General features: G+C 39.7%; 2 protein-coding genes across 2 annotated transcripts; one reads left to right on the top strand and one right to left on the bottom strand.

The window, feature by feature from the left end:
* Nucleotides 1–1,362: 1,362 nt before the first annotated feature.
* Nucleotides 1,363–9,780, bottom strand: LOC121887637 (NHL repeat-containing protein 3-like). The gene is made up of 3 exons (XM_042398559.1): nucleotides 9,254–9,780; nucleotides 7,005–7,207; nucleotides 1,363–6,884 (listed from the first exon to the last, which is right to left on the bottom strand). Exons 1-3 carry the CDS (start codon nucleotides 9,510–9,512, stop codon nucleotides 6,285–6,287), a joined length of 1,062 nt encoding a protein of 353 aa, XP_042254493.1. The 5' UTR covers nucleotides 9,513–9,780; the 3' UTR covers nucleotides 1,363–6,284.
* A 631-nt stretch (nucleotides 9,781–10,411) lies between these two features.
* Nucleotides 10,412–22,147, top strand: nrbf2b (nuclear receptor binding factor 2b). Its single transcript, XM_042397656.1, has 4 exons — nucleotides 10,412–10,623; nucleotides 12,929–13,013; nucleotides 14,612–14,652; nucleotides 15,122–22,147. The coding sequence occupies exons 1-4, from the start codon at nucleotides 10,531–10,533 to the stop codon at nucleotides 15,833–15,835; spliced, it is 933 nt and encodes a 310-aa protein (XP_042253590.1). The 5' UTR covers nucleotides 10,412–10,530; the 3' UTR covers nucleotides 15,836–22,147.
* The last annotated feature ends 2,405 nt before the right edge of the window (nucleotides 22,148–24,552 follow it).

Below are 24,552 nucleotides of genomic sequence, written 5' to 3' on the forward strand. Positions count from 1 at the left end.
AAAGGAAGTTTTCCATGTAGAGTACATCCTGCACGTCAGGCAAAAACATGGTAAATTCATGGATTATCACAATGAATAACAATACTAAATCAGGTTGTTGATAACATGTAATACAGTAATGTAATATCTTTTCATTTGATCACGTAAAAAATATCTGCACTGAAGTTGCATTGGAGGAAAAAAATAAAATTGAAGATATTTGCATTGGTCAGTGAGGTGGTGTCGGAGGTGGTGATGTTGAAAAATCTCTGTTGAAAAGAGAACGCTTCTAGACATTAAAACATTAAAAGTAATGGCCTGCATGAAGAATACAGTGGTCTGTCACTGTTAGATGAACGGCTCCTCACCTGATGTCCACAGTGTAGACTTACTGTTTTACAGGTACAAAATGAGTCAGTGAAAGCATTTTACCTGTGTGTGTTTGTAGTTTTAAAACTTTTAAACTTTGAAACATAAACCATAAACCCATTCTTTTTCAGTATTTCAAGTCCTTGTGGATCCATTACATCTTCTTTGTCAAATTGTAGACGAGCTTTAAGGTGTTACTAAATGAAATTTTTACCAATGCAAATAATAATGCATTACAGAGAACATTTGAACTTATTTGTGCTGCTAGACAGAAATAAGCTTTCAAAAAAATAAAGAAAATATTTGGAAGCCATCACATGTGTATCAAACTGTACATAAGTGCAGTTTTTGAGCAAATGAACGACTTCAGTCTCTGGTTACAGCTAGCAGAGGAGGCTTACATTTAAAAGTAGCTGATATTGTTTAACATCTATTCCTGTAATTTAGCTGCAAACAACAGTTAAGCAAGAAAAATGTTATTTATCATGGTTTATCTCTTTATGGGAGTGGATGCGAGCAGGAACAACAGGAACAACAGTCAATGGTATGAACTGAGCTCCATCTAGTGGAATCATATAAACATCATCTAGTCTGTTACCCGTTATCTGCAGTGAGACACATGAAAATTCCCCTGCCAGTGCTACAGTCCGTTATTACTGTTATTGTTCCATATCAGGCCTTTATCATTAATAATAACACATTTAATTTGTACTGCACTTTTCATTTGAATCTCAAAGTGCTACAGTCTTAAAAACATAACATTAAGAAAATAACAAGAGTTAAGATGAAAAGCCTTCCTGGTGCGGAGCCTAGTGCTGAGGGCACAGAGGAGCAAGCTGCCGGTAGATCTGAGGGTGCAAGTGGAAGTTTGTGGTATGATTAGTTCCTGTTGGTGGGGAGGCACATGTCTACTGATGGATTTGTATGTGAGTAGCTGTTATGTATGGATACTGACAGTAGCTATTAAAAATGAGACACACTACTATGATTAAATGATTTTAATTTGAAGCATCATCCACCTTTGGGTTCCCAGCCAGTATGGACTTAAGACATCAAAAACAAAAATTAAAGTGACTTAAAAATGAAAAATAAAAATTATTTATCTACAGCAAATTAAAAAATTTAAACAACTTTTACATATATGGCCCACACTCACATAACTTACCCACATGTACAAGTACATATAACAGGTTTGTATGTTAGAGGATTCACTGTGTCGTCCTTATTGGAGGAAGCCTTAAGATGCATTTTCCAACACTGCACCCATTAACAGACAAGAGATTATTATTCAAAGCTCTGTATGCAAAGAAATGCATGATGTCACACCTCAATGTACCCACCGAAAATGATAAAAATTGACCTAAATAAACCAAAATAAACCAAAATGTGATTCATTTGTCCAGTGAGTGTAAATGACACTGCCTGTCTTACATACTGTATAATACTCACATCACTTCTTTCAGCATAATATACAACACTGTTTCCAAAAGTATATCAGGACATAAAGATCCATCATGGTACATCTTGTGCATAACAAGTAATCATTTTGAATGGTTTCTTCTCAAGATAACTTAACCTTCTCATTATTTAACAATAAAGATGATACCTTTCATTTGTGCAATTATCATGACATAATTATCTCAGGATAAACATCTGTCACATGAATATGACACCACAAAAACATGATTGTAGATAATTAATCCATCACAAGAAATCCGTCTGCTTTCTTTAGATAATTAAGTTACTACTACAGAATTTTGCCAGACTGAATATGGGAATGATAAGGAGGTTGTGGTATGAATTATAAAATTATGGAAACAACTGGATTAATAACTACATAAGAGTTCATTTACAATTTACAAAAGAAGAAATCTGCCTATATATGATATTCACATATATTATTCAGGCAAAATATATTGAAGAAGTTTAAAAAAAAAAAAAAAAAAAACACTCACAAGTAGTTAAAATCACCCAGAAAAGAAACCTCAATAAATAAATAAAACACATTAATCATGTAATCAATTAGGGGGAACTGCAATGGTTTCATGTTGCACTTCCATAAAGCTGTAGGACTTATTAAAGACAGCTTAAAAAAGAAAAAAATAATGGTCCAAATCAAAGCAGCAGATGCAAAGATATTATGATTTTTAGTCTGTAGTATGGGTCAAACTGAAAAATGCTGGAACCTGGATGGAACAGCATCTTGTTGTTAGGCCATTCAAAAAGACCATCCATCAATATCCACATCTCCTGTTAGTAACTCAGGCTCTCCAAGCCAAGCTGATATAACCCTGATGACATTATTAGGGCTTCTTTTCTCAGACATGACAATCACAATATCACAATACAGGTGATTCTGCAATACAGATACATCAAGATTAATGAGGATAATATATACACCTAGAACAAAGGAATCAACCACAATCACTGCATTATGATGAAGTGCTTTCAGATTCAGTAACATTAACATTCATAGACAATGAGATCAAACAATGTGCAACACAATTCAGTTCTAGCCTTTTGCACATGTATACATGTGTAACCTTACAAATGCATAAAAACTGTGTAAAACAGCCATAAACTGGCAAAAGGCTTAACCGGCGGAAAGCACAGAAGAGTTTAAGTGTTTGCAGTGAAGAAAGGACACATAGAAGCTCTCGGCCACGATTCCCATCAGCATCTTGAGGCTATGATGATTGTAGGCCCATTGTACGTCTATGGGCTAAGATCGTCTTAGCCTTATGATATTTTAGGAAACAGGACCCAGATCTTTTCAAGCAGTGCAAATTCAAGAACAGTACAAATGGCACATAACTTTAAAAAGCAGAAAATAATGAAAAATTCATCACCCAACGGTAGACCAATACCAAATACACAACATGATACCCTTATCTATTGTGAAGAAATCAAGATTTCTTAAACAGCATATTACTGTATTGAAAACAGAAGTGATTTTGTTTCAAAAAGTGATAACCTATCTAGCCTGCATACACATAAGAATATTTTCTTAAAGCTATAGCGTTGGACTTTTACATATAAATGAATGTCCGTTACATTCAAGGCCTTGCCAAACGAGTTCACACAATGTTGATTAAACCCATCATCGCCTGGTAAACCTCTCTGTATTTCACAGTTTATGACGTTTTAAATCTGGTGTCAGGTTTGATATTCCCGCACTGGCTGGATGAATGCATTCTGCACATGCTCTATGGGCAGAGCATGCACACTAGAGACTTCCGCTGGCCAAGCCAACTAACTTCCGGTTAGCTCTCTGCTAACTTGAATAGGGATAAAATTCAAGTAAAATTGAATCGTGCGGCTCTTCCAGACTTTCCAAATGTTATCAGACCGAATGGATCAAATTATGCTAGTGAAACGAGCCATTTCGCAGAAGTTGTGTGACGCCAAAAACAATTTATCTGCTGTTTTACAGCCACAACAGTAGCAATGGAATAGGCATAAGTATATGTTGGCAATGTTATTGTAATTATTCTCACTGCCAGAGGGGGGAGACAGTTTTGAAATGCAGGTTTAAAGGAATAGCTCCATATTTGTGAAATTTTGCTAATTTGCTTTCTGTCAGAGAGTGACATGTTTATAGATATCAATCTCATATCTGTGTGTTCAGTAAAGAGCTGGAGTCAGGACGTGGTTAGCCTAGCTTAGCATTAAGACTGGAAGCAGGGGGAAGCAATGGATACCCTGAAAGGTTCTCCATAGTTCAGTTCTGAGGCTGAGCTCTGACAGTAGCATACAGCATGGATGTCTTATGAGATATTATGTGTGAGACTAGTAATATTGTCTGGCTTTACAATGTTTCTTTAGCTAATGTTAGTACATAAGGAGCTGCAAAGAGTAGCCACATTAGCCAAAGCTACAGCTACAGCCATAAATGGACAGGGGAAACAGCTAGCCTGGCTCTGTCTTAAGTTCAAACACCTCTAAAGCTCACTAATTAACACACTGTTTATTGTTTTTATATCTGTACAAACAGTGTAGCCGGATATGCAGCACACAACTATCGGGTGTATGGAAACACTGTTGTTTGCCAAGAGATAGCTCTAGCACATAACTCCCCCTAGAACCACTAAATGCCCCCAAAAAAACAACACATACAACACGTTCATTAGTGAGCTTTAGACGTGTTGGTATTGTAGGTGTTTTTTGAACATTTTTGGACAGAGCCAGGCCAGATGTTTGCCCCTGGTTCCAGTCTTTATGCTAAGCTAGGTTGGGCTTGGCTCTGAACTGAACATGAAATCCATCTCAGCATTTCCTTAAGGATTTAGAGAGGTCTGGGGGCGTGCTCCCCCAGAACATTTTGTACATTTTAAAGTTAAATGCATCAATCTAGTGCACTTTGAGAGCAAAATTAAGAGACCAGATCTATGAGGAACTTTGTGCTCTTCTAAACAATTTTGTGCTCTCTTAATGTTTTTGTGGTCACTATTGATTTCTACTGAAAACACAAGGAGAAAACATTAGAGCTGTAATGATTAGTCAATTGACAGAAAATCAATCGGCAACTAATTTGATAAACCAATTTTTTAAAGAAAAATATCAGCTTCTCATATATTTGGATTCGGACAGAATATGACATTTGAAGACATCACATTAATTATAACCAACTATATTTTCTGAGCTTGTGTTGTGTTTATTACTTGTTTCTGCTTGTTTCACAGGAGGATAAAACTTCAGTTAATGCAGGTTTAATGTTTTGTGCCACTGTGCTCAGAGAGATCAGTTGAGCTAAGATTAAAAAAGGACTGTTTAACTGCATTTACTGAGACTTTCAGGGTGTCGCTGAACCTGCTGTCAGCTCAGAGGTGGTGAAGCCTGTCAGTCACTCCCAATACTCGGGCAGTGGCTGGCATGAGTGAATGAAGAACCAACCAACCACACTGGGTGGCAGCAGAGGAGGCTGCGCTGTCGTCTGGTTCAAAATAAGTCCAGCTGCCTTCGCTGCACTCAACACCGGAGCACAGAAACAGAAATGAGCCATTTCTTTCCAATACAGCTGGTTTTGCTCTTAGACAACCTTAAGACAAGACTTTAACATTAATAGTCAGTCATGCTGTTGTCATGCTTTGCACACCGATGCCTGAAACTAGACAATATTGAACTGTTTTACAGTTTTTTCCCCCCAGATTAAATGAAATACACTTGTAGCGCCAGCACTGAGATAAATGTATTGCTCTATCTCTCAGTAATTCCTCTCCTTATCTGCGAAATATTACATACTGAAATTGCAGCTTTGTGTTAACTTGGAGTCGTGATGGTTAGCTTAGCATGTCTATAGGTAGTAGCGGTTGCTAGTAGCTAAAGCTGCCCATATTTAACCTGAATGCAGCTGCAGCAGGGCTCCAGTGTTGGCAGCTGAGTGCACCTGAATCATTTCACATGAACAACTCACGAGCACCAAGAGCTTCAACATCACTGAAGCAACGGTGCAAAACACGAGCCACCACAGTCTAGGTCATTGATGAGAAACACTGCATCTTCCCATCTCACTCTCTGACTGAAAGTGAATAAGCATATTTCCCCAAATTTTGAACTATTCCTTTAAAACAAATGATTGGAATGACTAAAGCCTATTTTTACATTTGCTCTACGATAAAATACTTTAAAACAGTCCTGTCTTGTAATAGCAATCTTTTTATGTTGAATTCTATTTTACTATTGAATGCTGAATATTATTAACTTTTTCAATGAACACATCTAGTCTGAAGATATCTTAGCTGTCTAATGACGCAATGGTTAGCCTTTACTATACTGGCTGAATTGCAATGAGATTTTTTTCTGGATATTAAGATTGCAAATGACAGAATAATATCTGTGGACATTTTTGGTCCATTTCTAAATAATTGGTAATGCTTATGATTGGCGCAGTAGGCTTCTGATCAATCATGCCATTTCAGTTCCAGCCTAGTGTGGCTCTACAGGAAATTCCCACCCAGACTGAAGGGGGTGAACTTCTGGGCCTGCTGGGCTCCAATCTCAGCCACATACAGGGCCCCTGTCTTCAGGTCCAGGTCTACCAGGTGGGGCTTGACTTCTTCAGACAGCTGAATCACACTGACCACTCTGCACTGGCCAATCAAACCCACTGGTGGTGCATCCAGCAGTGAAATCTGATTGGTGTTGAGCTGGACAACAACAAAGTACTTCCTGTCTGGGGTCAGGCGGACAGAGTAAGGCGCGTCCTCAGTGAAGCAGCTTCCCCATGTGCCCAGCCACTCCCCAGTGATGGAGTTAAAGACCTGGATCCTCTTATTCCCCCTGTCGGCCACCCACACCCTCTGGACGTTATCCACAGTCACGCTGTGGGGGATGTAGAACTGAGCCAGGCCTTGTCCTTTCTCTCCGTGCATCCACAACACCTCCTGATCTTTTGACAGTTTGATGAGGCGGTTGTTCATCCCACCATCACCATCCACGATGTACATTTCCCCAGAGTCATGAACGAAGATCTCAGCTGGCTGGTCAAATTCCAGAGGGGACAACCCAGTGCCAGGCTTCCCTGGTGTACCAAGTACCTAACAAATACAAGCAAATATTTAACAACAAACAACAGATTGTATTTCATTTGCCTTTTCTAATTCTACATATCACACTTGATACTTCAATGGACATCAAATCCTCAGTAAAGCTATCACCTCCAGAAGCTTCCCAGATGGTGAGTACTGTTTGATGCAGTGGCCGTACGGGCCGTTCCCCACATCCGTGATCCAGACTGTAGGGTTTGATGAGGCAGCATCTGCTAAAAATATCCCATGAGGCATCTCCAAGGTGGTTGTGTTCCAGGCCATGAGGAAATCTCCATCTGTGGTGAACACCAGCACCTTAGGCACATTGTCACCTAGAGTAGAAGCAAAGCAAAGGAAAACACTGAGTGAAAAATTAACATCAAGCAACACATTTTATCTTGATGTGATTTTCACTTGTTCACAGTAAACTATGGTCAGTTTTTATAGATCCCTAAGGTTGTTGCAATGATGAATGATAAGAGAACAGGAAGAAAACAAATAAAGAGAAATTTGAAATTTTAATGCTTAAACAACCCCAGTGTGTGCCAAAGCATATTTGGTACTACTTTCTAATAAGGCACCCTTTATCAGGAGTCAAGCTGATAAACCTAATGGTTTAATTAATGGCTAATAAATAATTTACAAATGCCTTATATATCAGCCATAAGCCATTAATAAGAACAAGTTTGAGTTACCATACTAACAAGTCCTGTGTGTATCCAAAGTCTGATAAATCTTCTTTCTCTGTGCTGTAAAGCCACTGTTGTCCAAAAACTATACAAAATATGTCAGTGAGTCACACTGTTGCACTGGGTGACATGTTCCTTCATTACCATGAACACACACACTGCAGTTTATTTTGACTCAATCCCACACACACCATCCTGCTGCCAGAAATACTAAGTACAGCACTAAATGTGGACTCATTTGCTACTAAAAGTAGTCCCCGACAAATTCATTATTTACTCCTGTTTAAGAAATGTTTGTTAAAGACTACAGTGACTGGCTGTTTTAAAAAAGGAACTAGTTTGTTTCATCTTGAGTAGGAACCAATGGGCTTGGAGCTGAGTCACAGACGGAAAGTCAGACACTATTGACAGAAGGACAAACACATTGTTGGTTGTGGTCTTCACATTGGATTAATTTACACTAAGAAAAATCTAGAATAACACCAGCTTTATCCCATGGAGTCTCTATCTCTCTAATAAACAATCAAAGTTACAAATTGTCATTAGTAAAAAAAGTCATTAATAAAGGGTCATGGGTTCCTTTCTTAAAAGTCAGATAGTAAGTCATCTGAAATTATAAAAAGTTAATAAGTCATTAATAAAGGTTTTTTACAACAATCTATCAAGTCTGCTACAACGCTAATAAATGATGTGAGCACAGAGGCTCTGTTGTCATTTTCCTGAAGTCCAGTGGTCAAACAGTCTATTGGAGCGATCTGCTGATAAACTAAAAAAATAAAAAGACAAAACAAGGGTCTATCCCAATACGCACACTCGTGTTATATGCAAATCTTTACATGCCTTCTTATATAACATGTTTGCAGTGAATGACAATAGTGCCCAAGTGTCCATAAAGCCTGCAGGCATAGGGAAGTTCACTAGTTCACACTGGGGCACACCTAGTTAATGAGGCAATCCTGTGAACCATGCAAATACTCTCCTATAAATACATGGAACTACATTTCCATATAAAGATAACAGATACATAGGACAGTACAGTTAAAATCAGATGATCAAACCCCAGGTCATGCTGGAGGAGGATAAACATCATCTAAAGAGTTATTTCACAACCTGGCAAGGAAATTTATTAGAAGGTATTTTTTTCCAATGACAACACATGTGAGCTTGCTTTGTCACAGTGAAACTCAAAATCTACTGGTGTCTCTGCTTAGTGGTCAGGAGAACCTACACATTTGCAAATCAAAGTACAAATGAGTAAATGAAAGGGTGAATAATTAATAATTTCATATTGTGTAGTGATATGAGAGGTTAAATAAAACATTAGCTATCTGTGACACACAACACAACTCTGGATACACATTCACAAATATTAGGAGACGTTTACAGATATCTTTTACAAATATCAGTATGCATTTGCACAACCACGTACAAATTCACAAACCTCAGTGAATATTTACATTTACACAAGTCTTGCAAGTGTTATATTCTCACATGAATATAATTCAATATATTTCATTTATATGTTAAAATATATTTTTATATAATTTTATTTTCCACACAAGACATGCTATTACCAATATAACCAAGCAAAAAAAAGCATTACATTGTATTTGTTTATTACATTAACAAAATAATGCAAAAAATGATGCTAGAATTAAATGAATTCAGATGGATAATGTATGTATTTACCTCTCTGTGCCACATACACCACACCAGCATACTGGTTGACAGCCACTCCAAACACCTGCCCAGTGAAGAGTTCCGGGTATTTGGGCCAGGTCAGGTCCAGCTTGTACAGCGGTCTGCCCAGCAGCTGGTAGTCCCGTCTGAGGCTGGAGCCGCCAGCCTGCTGGCTGCTGATGCTGCCGTACAGCACCATCATGAGCAGGACTAACGAGGCCATGCTGGACAATATTAAACACGTATGACCTCTCTTTTTCATCAACATGAGTGGTATCGCTGCTTAGCTTGTGCTTGCTTAAATCAATATCCTGCTTGGCTGATGTTCGCTAAATATGCAGAAATGTTTGTAAGAGCGCTGCAGAGGAAGCCACACAGTCCCGCAAACAGACGCAGCCTTAATGTGATAACAGCTGAGAGGTAATTAAGTTAAAATCCGGTTATTTAAGTAGAATTTGAAACCAACTGACAACGTCAATGTAGAATTCACTTCCTCTCAAAACCCAAACGAAAACAAACCATCGTGGCAAGTTAGACTGATTAACACACAGCATTTCCGTTCAACACATCGCAATAAAAGCATTCCTAAAACAGGACCACGTGTCTAGTCGAGCGACAACAGTTCAGACCCAACGTGTGAATAAAGAAATATAAGTGTGGTCAGGCAAACCTGATGCCAGTGTGTTCGTATTTTTCATCGACAACGAGATGCTGAAGTCAGTTTCGGATTTCGAAAAAAAGGCAATTTCACTGCTTTTTTACATCCAGATCAAAACCCAATATACTTAGATTTGTCAAATCTGGACTAGATTAACAAGGAGACTGCAGAGACTCATTAAAACACAGCTTCACATGTGTGGAACCTTTATTCTATTTGTGAAAACTGAAAATAAATTGGTCTAATATGGTCTGGATGGAGAAATATCAGTGAAATCGCCCTTTTTCATTTTTCATGAATAGAATAAAGGTTTCACCAATCTGAAAGTGGGTTTAAACAGGCTTTTGCTATCATGTCAAACACCTTTTCCCTTAACTTTGAATCAGAAGCTAACTTCAGCGTCGTGCAGACGTTTCACTGTTTGTCGCTATAATTTTAGAGATTTTACTTTTAAGGCAAGCTTTTTCTATTTCCGGCAGCCTGACACAGCAAAACACCTGACCAAAACGTCTGTAGAACGGCTGTTACGTCATGACGTGTTAACGCAGCCTTGGCTGTGGAGGCGACTGTGCTTCCCTGACAGTAATTTTCTTATAATTATTTTTTCGACATTCTTATCGCAGTGCGAATGACAGTCCGTGAGGGACAGAGACGCCTTTCATGTAGTGTAAACCATCGAAGAATCGACTCCATGGAGGTCGTGGACAGCCCGCTCAATCTCGTAAGTTTCGGTGTTGATGTTGCAATAACAGGCTAACGTTACTGTTGTTGTCCGGTAGCTTGGACATGCTACACGTTATACATTTTGGGTTTTTTTCCTCGACATAATGAGCATAAACACGTTTGACGTAGGAACATATTACTGTCATAGTACTGTTTTTATTATGCTGCTGTAACTTAGCTATACAATGTTAAGAGTTATTGTTAACGGCGAGGGGCGAATGTGTTCAGCTAGCTACTTGTTAACTTCTTTGCAAAGCCATTTGATAGTAACCGACTGTTAACAGGCTACAGTGTCCTCTAACTCGACAAAATGCCACCTCAGTTCTATTTAATCTCTATAATGCCTTGTCGTTGTCAATTAAGGACAATGACAGAGATATTTTGTAATCAGCATTATAATTAAGACAATAGAGGATCAGTATTTAGGAGTATCTGTGTAACTTACAGTATTTATACATAATAAATATAGAAAGATAGTGACAAATGACGGGAAAAGGCAACATAAAGTGTGTCAGTAAGATGTTTTTCCACCATGAGTCTTCAAATCAGCTTGAGTGCTCCTTGTCATATAGTCTCCAAATCTCTGAACTCTACTGGAGGAATGATCAGCCTTCTTCCAAAAGATACTCCCTCGATAGCCTCAGTTTGTTCTCATGTATTGTCATAACATTCAAGTTACAGAGCTAAGCCTAAGAAAGATAAATCTCTGATGATCTTTGAAAAACTCAGAAGGTCGTCTAACAGCATGTAGATATTTCCAGAATCCTCAAAGACTCTTTGAACCATCTGGATAAAAATAATGTTCAGTTCACTGCATGATAAAAGAAATTGTAACCCATTTCACAGATTGAATCTATTCCCTAATCCAAACAACAGCTACAGCCAGAAATTATATATCAAAGACAAAGAAATGTCTTATTTATTTTTCATGTTATTTTCAAATTGAGCAAGGATACATGCCATTTCTGGGTACAGTTGTAGGTTATCGTTGAACAAAAGTGTCTTTGCATTTTGCCTTCATTAGATATGTTACAGCAGAGATGCAGACAGGAAATGGAAAGGGACAGAGGAGGGTAAGATATACAACAAAGGTCCCCAGCTAGAATCAAACCAGTAACATCAACTGTCGTTCAGTAACCTCCTGGGTTTTTAAAGATGGTCAGGGATCGATGTGTCAAAAAAGGGGATGCTAAATTGCCTGTAGGTGTGAATGTGAGTATGAATGGTTGTCTGTCTGTATGTGTCAGCCCTTTTATAGACAGGCGTCCTGTCCAGGTTGTACCCTGCCTCACAACCAATGGGAGCGGGGATAGGCTCCACACCCTACGACCTTGCAAAAGGATAAGCAGGTCTAGATAATGGATAGATGGATGTTAATGCATGAAAGGCACAGCCTGGGGCTAGGTGGTGGAGAGCTCTGACAAATCTCCCATAGGTGTTCAGTTGTGTTGAGATCTGTTGACTGTGAAGGCCACAGGATATGATTTACATCATCTTCATATTCATCAGACAACAGGAGCCCTTTGAGCCACATTTCAGAGTCATTTAGATCTTTTCCTCTCATCATCTTGATCCAAAATCAAGGTAAACAGGGTCTGCGGGGGTTTATTAGCTAATAAAGAATCCACATGATCAGCATATTATCCTTGATATATTATTATGAAAATGCAATTAAAACAAATTCTACAAACTAGACCTGACTGTTCTGACAACTTCTGACTGGTGCAAATAAGAATATTGTTCTAAAATGCATATGTATTAAATACATTTGAAGTATGGTTTAACTATTCTGATAATCAAGTGATTGTTTTGTCATTTTTCAAGCAAAAATGCTTTTCTTTGTCATATATGACTGTAAACTGCATGTCTTTGTGTTTGGACTTTAGGGTCGTTCAAAACAAGACATTTGAATACGTCTCACTGAGCTGTGGCAGATTATAGTAGGCGTTTTAAACTTTGAATAATTAGCAGATGAATCGATAATGAAAATAATCATTAGTTGCAGCCCTAGTTCTATCAGTGTGGTGAAACCAGTTCTGTCTGTGACCAAAAAGTTGTCCTTGGTTTTTGTGCTGTTGAATATATCTCCTGACCTCTGCTCCTCTTCGCCTCTCCTTCCTTTTTCCTCCACCCTCTTCCTCCTTATCTTCCTTCCTAAATTCTCCACACTACCCCCGTTTTAAACATTCTCCTCATCTCTTTCACTCCTCGCCACCTTTTTGTTTTTTGAAATTTCTCAACTCACATGTATCCGATTCTTTCCCTCCTCCCATTTCCCCTTCCATCTGTCTGCCTCTCTTCAGGCTCATCAGCAGTGCAGGAAGGCAGACCGTTTGCTAGCAGCCGGAAAGTATGAAGAGGCCATCACCTGCCACGGAAAAGCAGCAGGTAGGTTCTGTGACATTGACACTGACTCTAAAACAAGTAGAACACATAGTGAACGTTTAGGGTAAATACTGGTATCAAGCTTTCTGTCTCATTCTGGATAAGCTGCTTGTCTAGATTATCATAAAGTAATCACAAGTATGTTTGCATACAGTCAGGGAGTATTTGGACAGTGATAGGGTTTTCATTGTGTTGTGTTTGAAATGAAACAGTGCTGACTCAGCTTTGGGTTATTGATAGCTGGTTGTATACAGTACGTAGTCCCTCATAGGACAGTGCAGCAGAGCAATGATACTAAACAGACAAGCAGGAAGAGTTTTGATGACTCAACAGTGGAATGCTGCTCTTGACTTGTCACATCAATCACCTGTTTGACAACTCTAACTCCTAACCTCAGCTTGTGTTGTTTATATTTTTAATGTTTGTCTTAAAATCATCTACAATTATATTTTTTTTATGAGAATAATGTATTAAGTGACAATATGAAATGTAAGGGGTGTAACCCGTTGTGATGAACCTACAGAGAATTATCAGCAACTCTGTGGCTTCCTTCAGCCTTGCGGAGCTCCATGAGCTTAGAGAGTTCATTAATTAGCTAGTAAGCAAGGGTTCTCCTTTATAGACATAACAAATGATATCATAGGTATTGGGCTAAATTCATTTTTGATAGTTATAATAGTCTGTCACCAATGACTGTTTCATTTTCATGTCTTCATTTGTCCAGTTTATTTATTTACCAGCACTCTTTTGTTTCTATCTATACAATACAAGCTACAGAAAAGCATTTTTTAAAGCACTGTTGATGTCAACAGATTGAAAATGCTGTTTAAAACATCTTTAATGAATCAGCTTTCACTGTCATTTACTGTGTTTGTCTGCTGGTCTAATAATCCTGCTGTTATGAATGGTTCTGGCCAGCTGTTTTGTTATGAGATGATCAGACATCAGCTATAAGGTGATTAGTAATTCTGAAAGTATGACCATAACTTTAACAACTCATTAGCAATCTTCACTCTGCTGCCACAACAGTAGCTAGCTTTGTGACTAACTCAGGAACTAATTGAGCCATATAAACTGTAAGCATGTGTTTTATAGCAGCTATCAGCATTATACTGACAAGAGAATAAAATACAGGGCTGTTATACATTTACTGACTAGAACTGTCTTACTGAGCGTTGAACCAATAAACATAAAACCAAGTTTATCACCAGGGTTAAGTCGGCTTGTAAAATCGGCCCACTGATGTATCAGTCAGGCTCTTGTTGTTCTCCATAGCTAGTGTGGCACTGCCAGACCAGCTGTGTCTACATATTATGTTTACACTGTTGCAGTGCAGGAGAAAGATTAAAGCAAAATGAAAATGATCTTCTTAAATTAGTCATAATGCAGTCCAATACAGTATCACCAAACTAATGACAAGAGGTGAAACTGCACCTTTCTGCCACAGTGTCAACAAAAACTGAGCTAGTGCTGAAACTGATGCTAATAATAATCATTTCATTGGTTGATGTGTTTTTTTAAAGGTAGGCTTTATTTGCTTTGGAAATGAAAGTCTGTGAACTGCCAAAAGAACAGATGCTCATCTCTCTGTCTCTCTCCAGATCTTCTGACAGATGCTATGAAGACAACAGAGTGTGATCAGGTCAGACTCTCTGGTTTGTCTGTTTGTGTGTGTGTGTGTGTTCAGTGAGATCCATGATTCCGGTGCCTCTCCTCTGTTCTTTACCATTTATGCATTTATGCCCCATAAGATGAAAGCAATGTTTAACACGGCCTTCAGTCAGCTCGTCTGGAGTCTAAAGCAGTGTTGCAGCCAATGATGCACTAGTTGTATTGAGTAAAGCAGCATATATCAGCAGTAAAGGTTCAGCCTAAGATCCTACATGTAGATGTGTGAAATGGAATAGAAGAGCCCCATTATTATATTAATTATATTGATAACTGTGGCCTCTGAGAAAATGTGAAGGCCATTTCAAAGATTAATTAATTGAGAAAATAAATAGCAGATTGATTGATAATAACAAATGGGCTGTGTACTGACAGCAGTGTAATATGTCAGTGTTCTAGTTAATATTCAGCTCTGTGGCTGCTGTTAATCTGTGTGTCTGCAGGCTCGTCTGTCCATGGAGCTACAGAGGGACAGTCATATCAAACAGCAACGACTCATCCAAGAGCGCTGGAAGAGAGAGGCCCGTCGCGAGGCAACAAAGGCCCGACCCGGCCAGGTGCAGCCCTCCGGCAACCCAACCCTGCTCACCCAAACCCAGTCCGGAGGCCCGCTGCAGCCTCACGGCACCCTGGGCCTCTCAGCTGCAGAGTGCGGAGGAGGCAGGGAGAGAGAGTATGACACCTTGCTCTACCAGCTTCAGATTCGGCAGACTGGAAGCTACCAGCCTTTGACTCCACCTTGCCCCGGATCTAAGACCACCAAAGATGACAAAACTCGCCTGGAAGAACAACAGACCACCATCGAGGACCTGCGGCGCCTGGTCGACCACCTGATGGACGAAAACCAGCGGCTGGCGGCCGAGAACGAGCGGCTACGATCGGAGAACACCCGGCTGCGCTCTGAGGCGGTCGAGGCAGCAGACTTTGTGGAGCGTTCGGAGCTCTGGGTGCTCCCTCAGGCGGGTGGCGCTATGGGAACAGGGGGCGGGCAGGAGAGGAAAAGCACAGGGAAGGGGAAGGAGATCGCAATCCCACAGCTGCCACCGCTGGAGATGCCAGCTCAGGAAGATCTGTGTCTGGATGACCTGCCTCCTCTGGAGCTGCCAGAGGACATCCAGAATGAACTACAAGAGCTACTGGACAGGGATAAACAGTGATAAGACAGATGTCTCTCTCACACACACACACACACACACACACACACACACACACACACACACACACACACACACACACATACATACATACACACACGCACTCAAACCAATACGGCTTTTGAGATCAGATGCCAAAATGTTTGACACCTCAAACCCAGAATAATATTAAAGGCCGTGCTCTCCCTCACAGGCTCTGTCTGATTTGACCTCTGCTCAGCTGAAATATGTACAGAGTTATTATTACATGAGCTCACCAAACTCTCTGCTCTCATAAGAATAATAAAGGTGTAAGCTGCCCTGTCCAATCAGGAGCAACAAATGGAGATGGAGATGTCAATCAATCTGGTCCCTGGAAGAGGTCTAATCAGGCAAATGTAGTGAAAACATCTGTGTAGGTGCACCATGGCTTTAACGCTACTACCACTAATACATGGAGGAATACTTCACCCAGAACTAAACCATGTCGTTGTTATCTGCTCCCCATAATGTCAGCGGGAACATCAGTGAGGCTGTAATGTCACTATGACATCCAGTGAGCTCAGTATCAGCTCTCAGGTAGACAACTGGAGTTGACAGGAACATGTTGTTGAGACTTTCAGGTACTGTCTGAAGATAGCCTTAAAATAACTCAGAGCAACTCCAGCTACATAACGTGTGTTCTGAAGCTTAACGGAAGTCTTTCAAACCCATGAGTCAAATATCAACTGATTGATCCTTCTAGATGCTGCTGGAAAAATTGTATTCAGCAGAAAACTGAGTGTGTGTGTGATCTGAGTGGTAAAACAAACGAGACAGACAAGCACATGTAGGTTTGACTATCAGTGACGTAGAGAGAGAGCGGCCTTCTTCTCTTCCAGGAATCCAGGAGATAATGATGGACTTTTGGTCCCGCGGCAGAATAGTTTCAGAACACGTCTATGCTGCAGGAGCTGTTTGGGAGTCAATGTGTGTGGCTATTTTCTGTCCTTTGGTGCTCTATCAGAACATGTTCCTGCTATGCTCAGTTGTCATGGAGAGTGCTGAAATGAAGTAGCACCATCACACTCACTGGATGTTACATTGACATACACACTCCAGCACTGTCTCAACTGGCACGAGGGTGAACACATAATGACTTAAGTTTTGGATGAACTGTTGTCCATCATCCGTGTTAAGCACGAACATGACCATGTTTTAAATAAATGAAAGATGTCCACACACACACACACTCACACACACACACACACACACACAGATCAGGATCTCATGCAGTGGGATTCAGTCACAAAGGAGCATATTGCTGTTGTTGAGGAAAAACATTTTTATGTTTTCTGACTTAAATGAAAGGCTTCAATGATCATTTGTGTTTAGTGAATTTTCATGAGCAGGTCCTTGAAACCTGAAAACCTCCCCACCTGGAAAGCTGATTTATTTTATTTTTTTCTTTTTTGCTAATGGGTGTTTTTGTGTAACAGCAGCAATATACAGACACACACACACACACACACACACACACACACACACTGATGGCATGAACTGAAACCTGAGGTTAATGGGAATGAAGGCTGAAGTACACACAGGTGATAGAAGCTTGCAGACACATACTGTCACTGTTCACACTGCAAGCAACTGGGTTGATGTATTCTCAGTATTCATTATGATAATACTCTGCATTTACAGGACAATAACAGTGAGACTTGTTTGAGTTTGAATCCATCACATCATACAGCAGTGCAGCTGAGAGCAGATTTACCTGACGTTAGGATTTTAACTTTACTACTACTCTTTTCAGTTCTACTTACTGGTTCCTTTCAATCACTGTGAAAGAAAAGGAAACATTTGAAAACAGAATTTCAACACTGAAACCTTGTTTTCAGCTCTGCCAAACCCTGTTTATATTTTTATCTTTCAATCTTAAAAATTCAGCTTTTTACTCATTCAGAACCAGTCTCCATTCAGAACCAGGTTTCAGGGGTCATCCTTACTTGAAGCAATGTATGTATCAGTACCTGGTACAGAATGACAGGCCATTTTCCAACACGCTGTAGTTCTGAAGCATATCAGTCAGTACCATAAAGTTATAGTATCTGGACACCCAGCCCTGATTACCATGCAATTATAATATATCAAACACAAGTTGCTGTTCATACCTTACAGTATGAATCGTAGAAGGCAAGAGTAACATAATCAGAAATCTGAAGTGCTGTTATGTGTATTTGAACATTGGCCAGCAGATATGTGAATGGGCTGAAACATGTGAAACACTGGTGTGGTTCTTTTAAAGCTGCATTCATCCAGTTTTGCTCCACCAGGGGGCAAAAGAGCCCTGAGTAAGGTTGATAGAGACAGCTCTGGTCAATCAGTGACATATAAATCTGTTGCAGCTTACATGGTAGCTGTAACAGTTGCCTATTTACACATCCACTAGACACAGAGCAACATTAGCATTTATTTAGAGTCTGCCTGTGTCCAACTGATGATTAGCCAACTCCTGAGGGAAATATCTGTCTCTTTAGCTGTTAAAAGAACTGTGTTCAGCAGCTAGTCTCTGACTGTGTGTGTCGGCTGTTTGCAGGTAGTGTACTGTAGGTCTGTCACAGATTTCTCACTGAAAACATCTGCTCGCTGTAACACCAACAGAGACAGTGATAATTCTCTGATAAGCCTCTGCCTCCACATTATATATGTAAACATTTGATTATTGAATGCAGCTTTAAGTGAACTAAGCAAGCATTCAGTGTGTAGCAGTAACAGCTGTTAAAACATTCTTATCCAGTTCAGACATGTGATTGGCTGCTGACAGCTGATGCTGGTAACAAGGAAAGAAGGACTGGAGATGACATGTTGCTTGCAGTGTGAATGCATGTGGCATGTGCATGCACACACTATCACACACTTTGAGGCATTTGTACAAGTTCATGAACTGACACTTCAAACAGTATATTTCCTTACTGGAACAATAATGATATGCAGCAGTGGCTGCAAACAGGACATTATGCTGCGTTCACGACCTATGCAAAATCTGATAGATCCACATTCTCAACAATCAAATACTCAATAAAAATAGTTTAAGCTGTTAAATACTAAAATATGTTGCTTAATTACAGTCAGCATTAGGATTGAACCTAATGCTGACATGTGGACAACTGTAGAAAATAATGTTTTCATTCTAAATAAAGCTAACCCAGTACATAACTTTCATCACATCTTATCATTTCTGATCGTTGTACTTGAAATGCTTGACTTTTGTTTCATCATTGAAATGATAGTGTGTGATTTGCTGTGGAATATTTAACATAGTCATTGTGTGTTAAATGTGAAATCTACATTGATTGAATCTTGAATTTAAATATGTGAATAACTGTCAGGTTGTATTGATTATTATTCTCATAGGACGTGAATGCAGCATTAACATGAAGACAGACACACTTCATACGTCTACATCACAGCTAAAGGGAGTCACTTCTCACTCGCAATCGATGGCCGGAGTACAAGATGAAAGCTTAAACTGCCGGCTGGCCGGCTAGCATTAATAAAAGTAGCCGAAACAGTTTCAACAACCCTCCAAAACTCTGTACCTTCTCAACAAACCCAACCCGTGCCTTGGACAACTCTGTGTCTCCTGTGGTGGCAGTCGCATCTTTGGATCTTCAGATGGATAGAAGCAGTTGTCTTGAACTTGTGTCCAACAGGATGAGCACTCTGACTGAAAACAACAGTTCTAAAATGATCTCAACTCTTCAGAGTGCTGCTCTTCTCCTGGTTTCTAACAAAAAAAGCCACGCTGTGTTTGTGACATACTGATTTGTATGAATAGAACAGGTTTCAATCTCATGCTGTGTGAGCAGCCGACCTGTGACGATCTCCTCCCTCACACCAAAGCTGTCTTTTGTGCTAAACTGACGCGTGTGTCTGAGAGAAAGCTGTTTTTAAAAGTCTCTCTGTGTTCAGCTCTGAATACTTGTGTCGCTTCCAACTGAATATCTCTGGTTGAGACTTTAGTTTCTCTCCTACAGAACGTTCCTCTTCATACTTTCAGCCTTATTTCACTGTTTACTGATGGCTCTCCTGCAGCTGTATCAGAGCTGTGTTTGAGCTGTGTTTTGTTAAGAGCTGAAACAATTAATTGATTGACAAAACAAGCAAAAATGCCTAAAATTCACTGGTTCCAGCCAGTCAAATGTGAATATTTTCTGTTTTCTCGGTCTTCTTTGGATTCTGGAGTGCTTTCAGACAACACAAGCAGTTTGATGATGATGATGTTACCTTGAGCTCAAGGAAATAGCAATTTTTCATTTCATTTTTCACTATTTTCTGACATGTCATAGATTAATTTAATTGATAACTAAAATAATCATTAGTTGCAGCCTCAGTCGGGTTACAGCTAATGCAAACAGAGCATGTCCTGTTGCTTCACATTAAAAGCTCTCCAACCACTGGGAGGCTTTTATTGTGAAGCAGCAACATGAAATGCAGATTATTTATCACCAGAGCTTTGTTAGTGCTTTCGGTCAGTAGACCATTTTTTTAAATGTTGCAGGGAGGAAACGTAGAAGAAGAAACAGCCACGGTGAGCTGTTAGATGAAGAGCTGCAGACAACAGCACACTTCCAACACTTCATCAACAACGTCTGTTACCTGGCAGCGCTGTAGTGTGGAACGCGTGTGACTATTCTCAAACCAAGAACTGAATTCTTGGTGTCATAAAGCCGAACAAACATCATTTCTTTGGCCTCAACCAAAGTGGACGAGTTGACTTTGTCGCTGACGCAGCGAAGTCATGTGAAAGTCTTACGGACTCCCTCATCCTGAAGCTTTTTTTTTTGTTCCGTCTTTGCGAAACATGAGCAGTGTTTGATTCTGCTGCTCTCAGGAGTTCAGATGGTTTTAGAACTGCAGACAGTGGAAGTATCTGACGTTCTCTCTCCTCACACCCAGTCCACCTCTCTCTCTCTCTCTCTCTCTCTTCCTCCTCAGACTCGTCCGCTGACTGTCACCATGTGTGTGTTGTTATGATATGTGATACTATGTGATTTGGAGTAATCATTTGGAAGACTGATGTGTTTTAAGTTCTACCACCTGGAAGACAGTAATGTTTGAGAGACTTGACATGTTATTGAACATGTGTGTTGTATGTGAGTGTCAGTGTTGGCTTGGGTTTGACCGATATGAGGTTTTGAAAGGCCACATCAGATACCTTTACCTACCCGCTGTAACCAACACTTACCTACATTTGTCTTACAGTTAACATCTTATGCCAGTATTTATCTATATCTTTAAAATGTCAACATTTCGTGGTTCAGAAATTCAAAGTATGCTGTTTTTTTTTTCCTCTAGACATGTAATCTCATCAGTAGAGCTGGGTATTATTTTAAAGTTTTTGATACTAATACCCATATAATACTGATTCTCAACACCAAAACTATACTTTCTTGAAATTCAAGAAATATAAACTTGTTTTTGGAGCACACCACTAATTTGACACATTAAGATCAGTTGATTTGTCATGAGGAGTATTACACAGCTGTGTAACGTGGTCTGTGGCTCCACAGGGAACTTTTCTAAAGTTTGATGACATCATCAGGGTGATGTCAGTTTCAGCTTGAGACTTCACATTTCTAACTGAAAGCCTGTGCTACAAACTGAGGGTGTGGAATTGAAAAGATGTGGGCTTTTATCAGGCAAAGAGTCTAATGAAAGTCTATCAGGTTGCATTGTGGGAACTGTAGGATACAGGGTTTTAAGTGGTGTGACTATTACTAGCAGTACAATATTGCTGCTTTGATTTTGATCTTTTAATCTGTCTCTCACTAGCCCTCCAGTCAGTTTCCAAATGTTAAATGCTGACTTTGCTTAAAGAAAATACACAAAAAATTTGATTGGAATAAAGAACTAAATGCTGCAAAGAATATGAATCTAAACTAAAGAAGTATTCAGGTTTCAGACTCCCTGCTCGTCAGAGAATAGACACTAAATCTGACAGTGAAACATATCCATGCAGACTTGTCTCTAATGAATCTGATCCAAACTTCCTTTAGAGTCAGTTCCAGGTGTTTCCCCACAGATCAGTCTCTCAGTCAGACAAACTAGATCATATCTGTCATATCAGCAGACTAACTGAACCACACACAATTCATAACGACATGATAACGTTGGCCTCATATCTGTCTAATCGCTGTACACTCCTGTGCTGTCAGTCCAGGTGTGATGTAAGACGTATCTTCCCTCTCTGTTTTTGCTTCCATCTTCCCGCCAGCCTGTGGAGGGAGCAGATTTTTTTTTTTCTTATTTTGTTAATTTGAATGAAAATACACATTAAATGTATTTGCTTGATCTACAGTGTAATGCATTGTGTTGTTTGTAGTTAGTCTTTAGTTCAGATGACTCACCTGTACAGCACATGCACTCTCTCAGTTTCTCATTGGTTGCCAGGTGACACCGCTGGAGAGAATGATCCTACACACCATCTGTGGTCAATGGGAATTTACTTTTTTCACATTTGAATACAGATTACAATATCATCTATCATAATCTTTTGATTCTGTCATCCACTTTTCTGCTGCTTCTCTGGCTTCTTCCAACACAAGCGGTTCAAGCTTTTTCCTGATGTCCAGGCTCCCTCCCTCTGTGCCTAAAGATGAACCCAGACACACATTTCATCTGCTTGTATCAGTGATCTCATTCTTTCAGTCACTACCAAAAGCTCATGTCCAAAGGTGAGAGCTGGTTGTTCCGTCTGCACAGCGTTCACAACAGCACCAAATGTACTCATGCTCCACTTTACCCTCACTCCTGAACAAGATCCCGTGATACTTGACCTCCTTCACTTGGAGCAGCAACTCACTTCCAGCCTGAAGGGAGTAATCCTCTGATTTATATGAGTGCCATTCCCTCAGACTTGTAGGCATTAAATAATATGTTCACAATGTTTCAAGTGTGTCTTAAAACAACAGTCAGGTGTCCATATGAAAGAGGTTTTCCTCACTGTAATCATTCCTCCTGTTCATACTGGATATTAAAAAATCCCCTTCAAATGTGCTTCTAATGTAAGTGATGAAGGGCCAAAATCCACAGTGTGTCCACACAGTTAGTCATATCAAGTGGATATCTGCCATATTTACAGTCTTTTTAGCATCAAGTTCCCTCTTTGTGTTTCCTCAGACAGTGTTTCTCTGTTAAGCTGTGGAGGAAGTATAGTAACAAAAAGAGGAACTTTGGCACTAAAAAGACTGTAACGTTGAAAGATATCTACTTGATTTGACTCATTTGGATGCTGAAGCTTCATATTAGCTTCAGATAAACTTTTAAATACATTTTGCACAGAAGGAGGACTGTGGATTCTGTCCTCCATCACTTCCATTGTAAGTGCATCATGAAGGGATCTTCTAATGGTCAGTATGAACAGGAGGAATGATTACAGCAAGAAAAACATGTTTCACTGTTCATTTGGGCTCCTGACTGTTGTTTTAAGACAGACTTGAAAAATTGTGAACCTGTCCTTTAAATGTCATCCTCACAGCAGTTTTGGTCTCCATAAAGGCAAAATCCACCTCACACAAGGCATCTCAAAGCATGTGTCATGTGGGGGCATCTGCTTCACTTCATGATTTCTTACTTTTACCAGAATACCTTTCAGTAATCACTAGGAATGCTCCAATTGTTCCATCCAGCTGTTCTCAAAAATGTGAAAAATATTTCTTCAGTCAGAGAGGCTCCTAGAATTGTAGGTGAAAAAAATCTGAAACCTGTTTTCACACAACGTTAATCATTTTACCAGAATGTAAACTCTGAGAAGAAAGAGTGATCATGCTAGTAAGCAGGTAAAATAAATCATATCAAACTGCCTGGATGGATGTGGATCTGTATTTGATGTTCTGTAACATTGTCCACATCTGACCAGCTGATTACAGGAATGATACAAACACCTGCACAGTCTCAGAGCTGCATGGCACATTAGTAGTAGCTGTTTAGTGGATTGTGTTCACACCTGGAATCCAGGCTGACATCCAGAAACGGGTTTGGAGAATCACAACAGCAGACTGTGAAACAGACAGAATCTGCTCTCTCTCACACTGTTTGGTTGTCTGCCAACCAGCAACTGTGGGACCATTAGCAGTCAGAGTGTGTGGGGGCATCCTGCTTCACGGCAGCTAGTGCAGATACATGTTCTTTTATTTGAAGCTGTTACTGTACATGCAGGATATTGTCCTCAGAGCCTGCTTCTGTCCTAAATCTAGCTACATTTGACAATGTCTTATTGAGATTCTTATTTTCTTATCTCTTCCCTTCTGACTTTCTGCAGTGTCTTGTTTCATGAGTCTTTTCAGAGTTTAAGATTTCAGACTCAAAAGGAAAGACAGTATACCTGTACAGTATTGTATCTGTGATGGCACATACTGAATTTGAATTTGGCAGTTTGATTCAATATGTATATCAAGTTGTATCAAGTGTATCAAGCACACTTATTGGAAGTTTTCTGGAGCTTTTAGCCACATCTGGTAGGTTGAGCTGGTTCAAGTTTTGGGGGTTTATTTTTTCAAACAACTATTTTTGACCTGAATGTTCAAGCTTAATTTCCGATTCAGTTTTTCATTTTGGAATTACTGAATACAAATTTACTGAATCGTTAAGTAGTTGCCTGCATAAATGTACAGTAATCACAAAAACAACACACACACAGGGCCCTATTTTAATGATCTAAAGCACACGGTCTGAAGCGCATGGCGCAAGTGCATTTA

This window comes from Thunnus maccoyii, chromosome 20 (assembly GCF_910596095.1).
Source record: "Thunnus maccoyii chromosome 20, fThuMac1.1, whole genome shotgun sequence".
In the NCBI taxonomy this organism is placed as follows: Eukaryota; Metazoa; Chordata; class Actinopteri; order Scombriformes; family Scombridae; genus Thunnus; species Thunnus maccoyii.

Excerpts from the sequence above, each read along its gene's own strand:
- nrbf2b (XM_042397656.1), top strand. The coding sequence starts at position 10,531 with ATGACAGTCCGTGAGGGACAGAGACGCCTTTCATGTAGTGTAAACCAT. Across the intron at positions 13,014-14,611 it reads CTGCCACGGAAAAGCAGCAG|ATCTTCTGACAGATGCTATG; the intron begins GTAGGTTCTGTG and ends GTCTCTCTCCAG. Across the intron at positions 14,653-15,121 it reads AGACAACAGAGTGTGATCAG|GCTCGTCTGTCCATGGAGCT; the intron begins GTCAGACTCTCT and ends GTGTGTCTGCAG.
- LOC121887637 (XM_042398559.1), bottom strand. The coding sequence starts at position 9,512 with ATGTTGATGAAAAAGAGAGGTCATACGTGTTTAATATTGTCCAGCATG. Across the intron at positions 7,208-9,253 it reads GGTGTATGTGGCACAGAGAG|GTGACAATGTGCCTAAGGTG; the intron begins GTAAATACATAC and ends CTTCTACTCTAG. Across the intron at positions 6,885-7,004 it reads CATCTGGGAAGCTTCTGGAG|GTACTTGGTACACCAGGGAA; the intron begins GTGATAGCTTTA and ends TGTATTTGTTAG.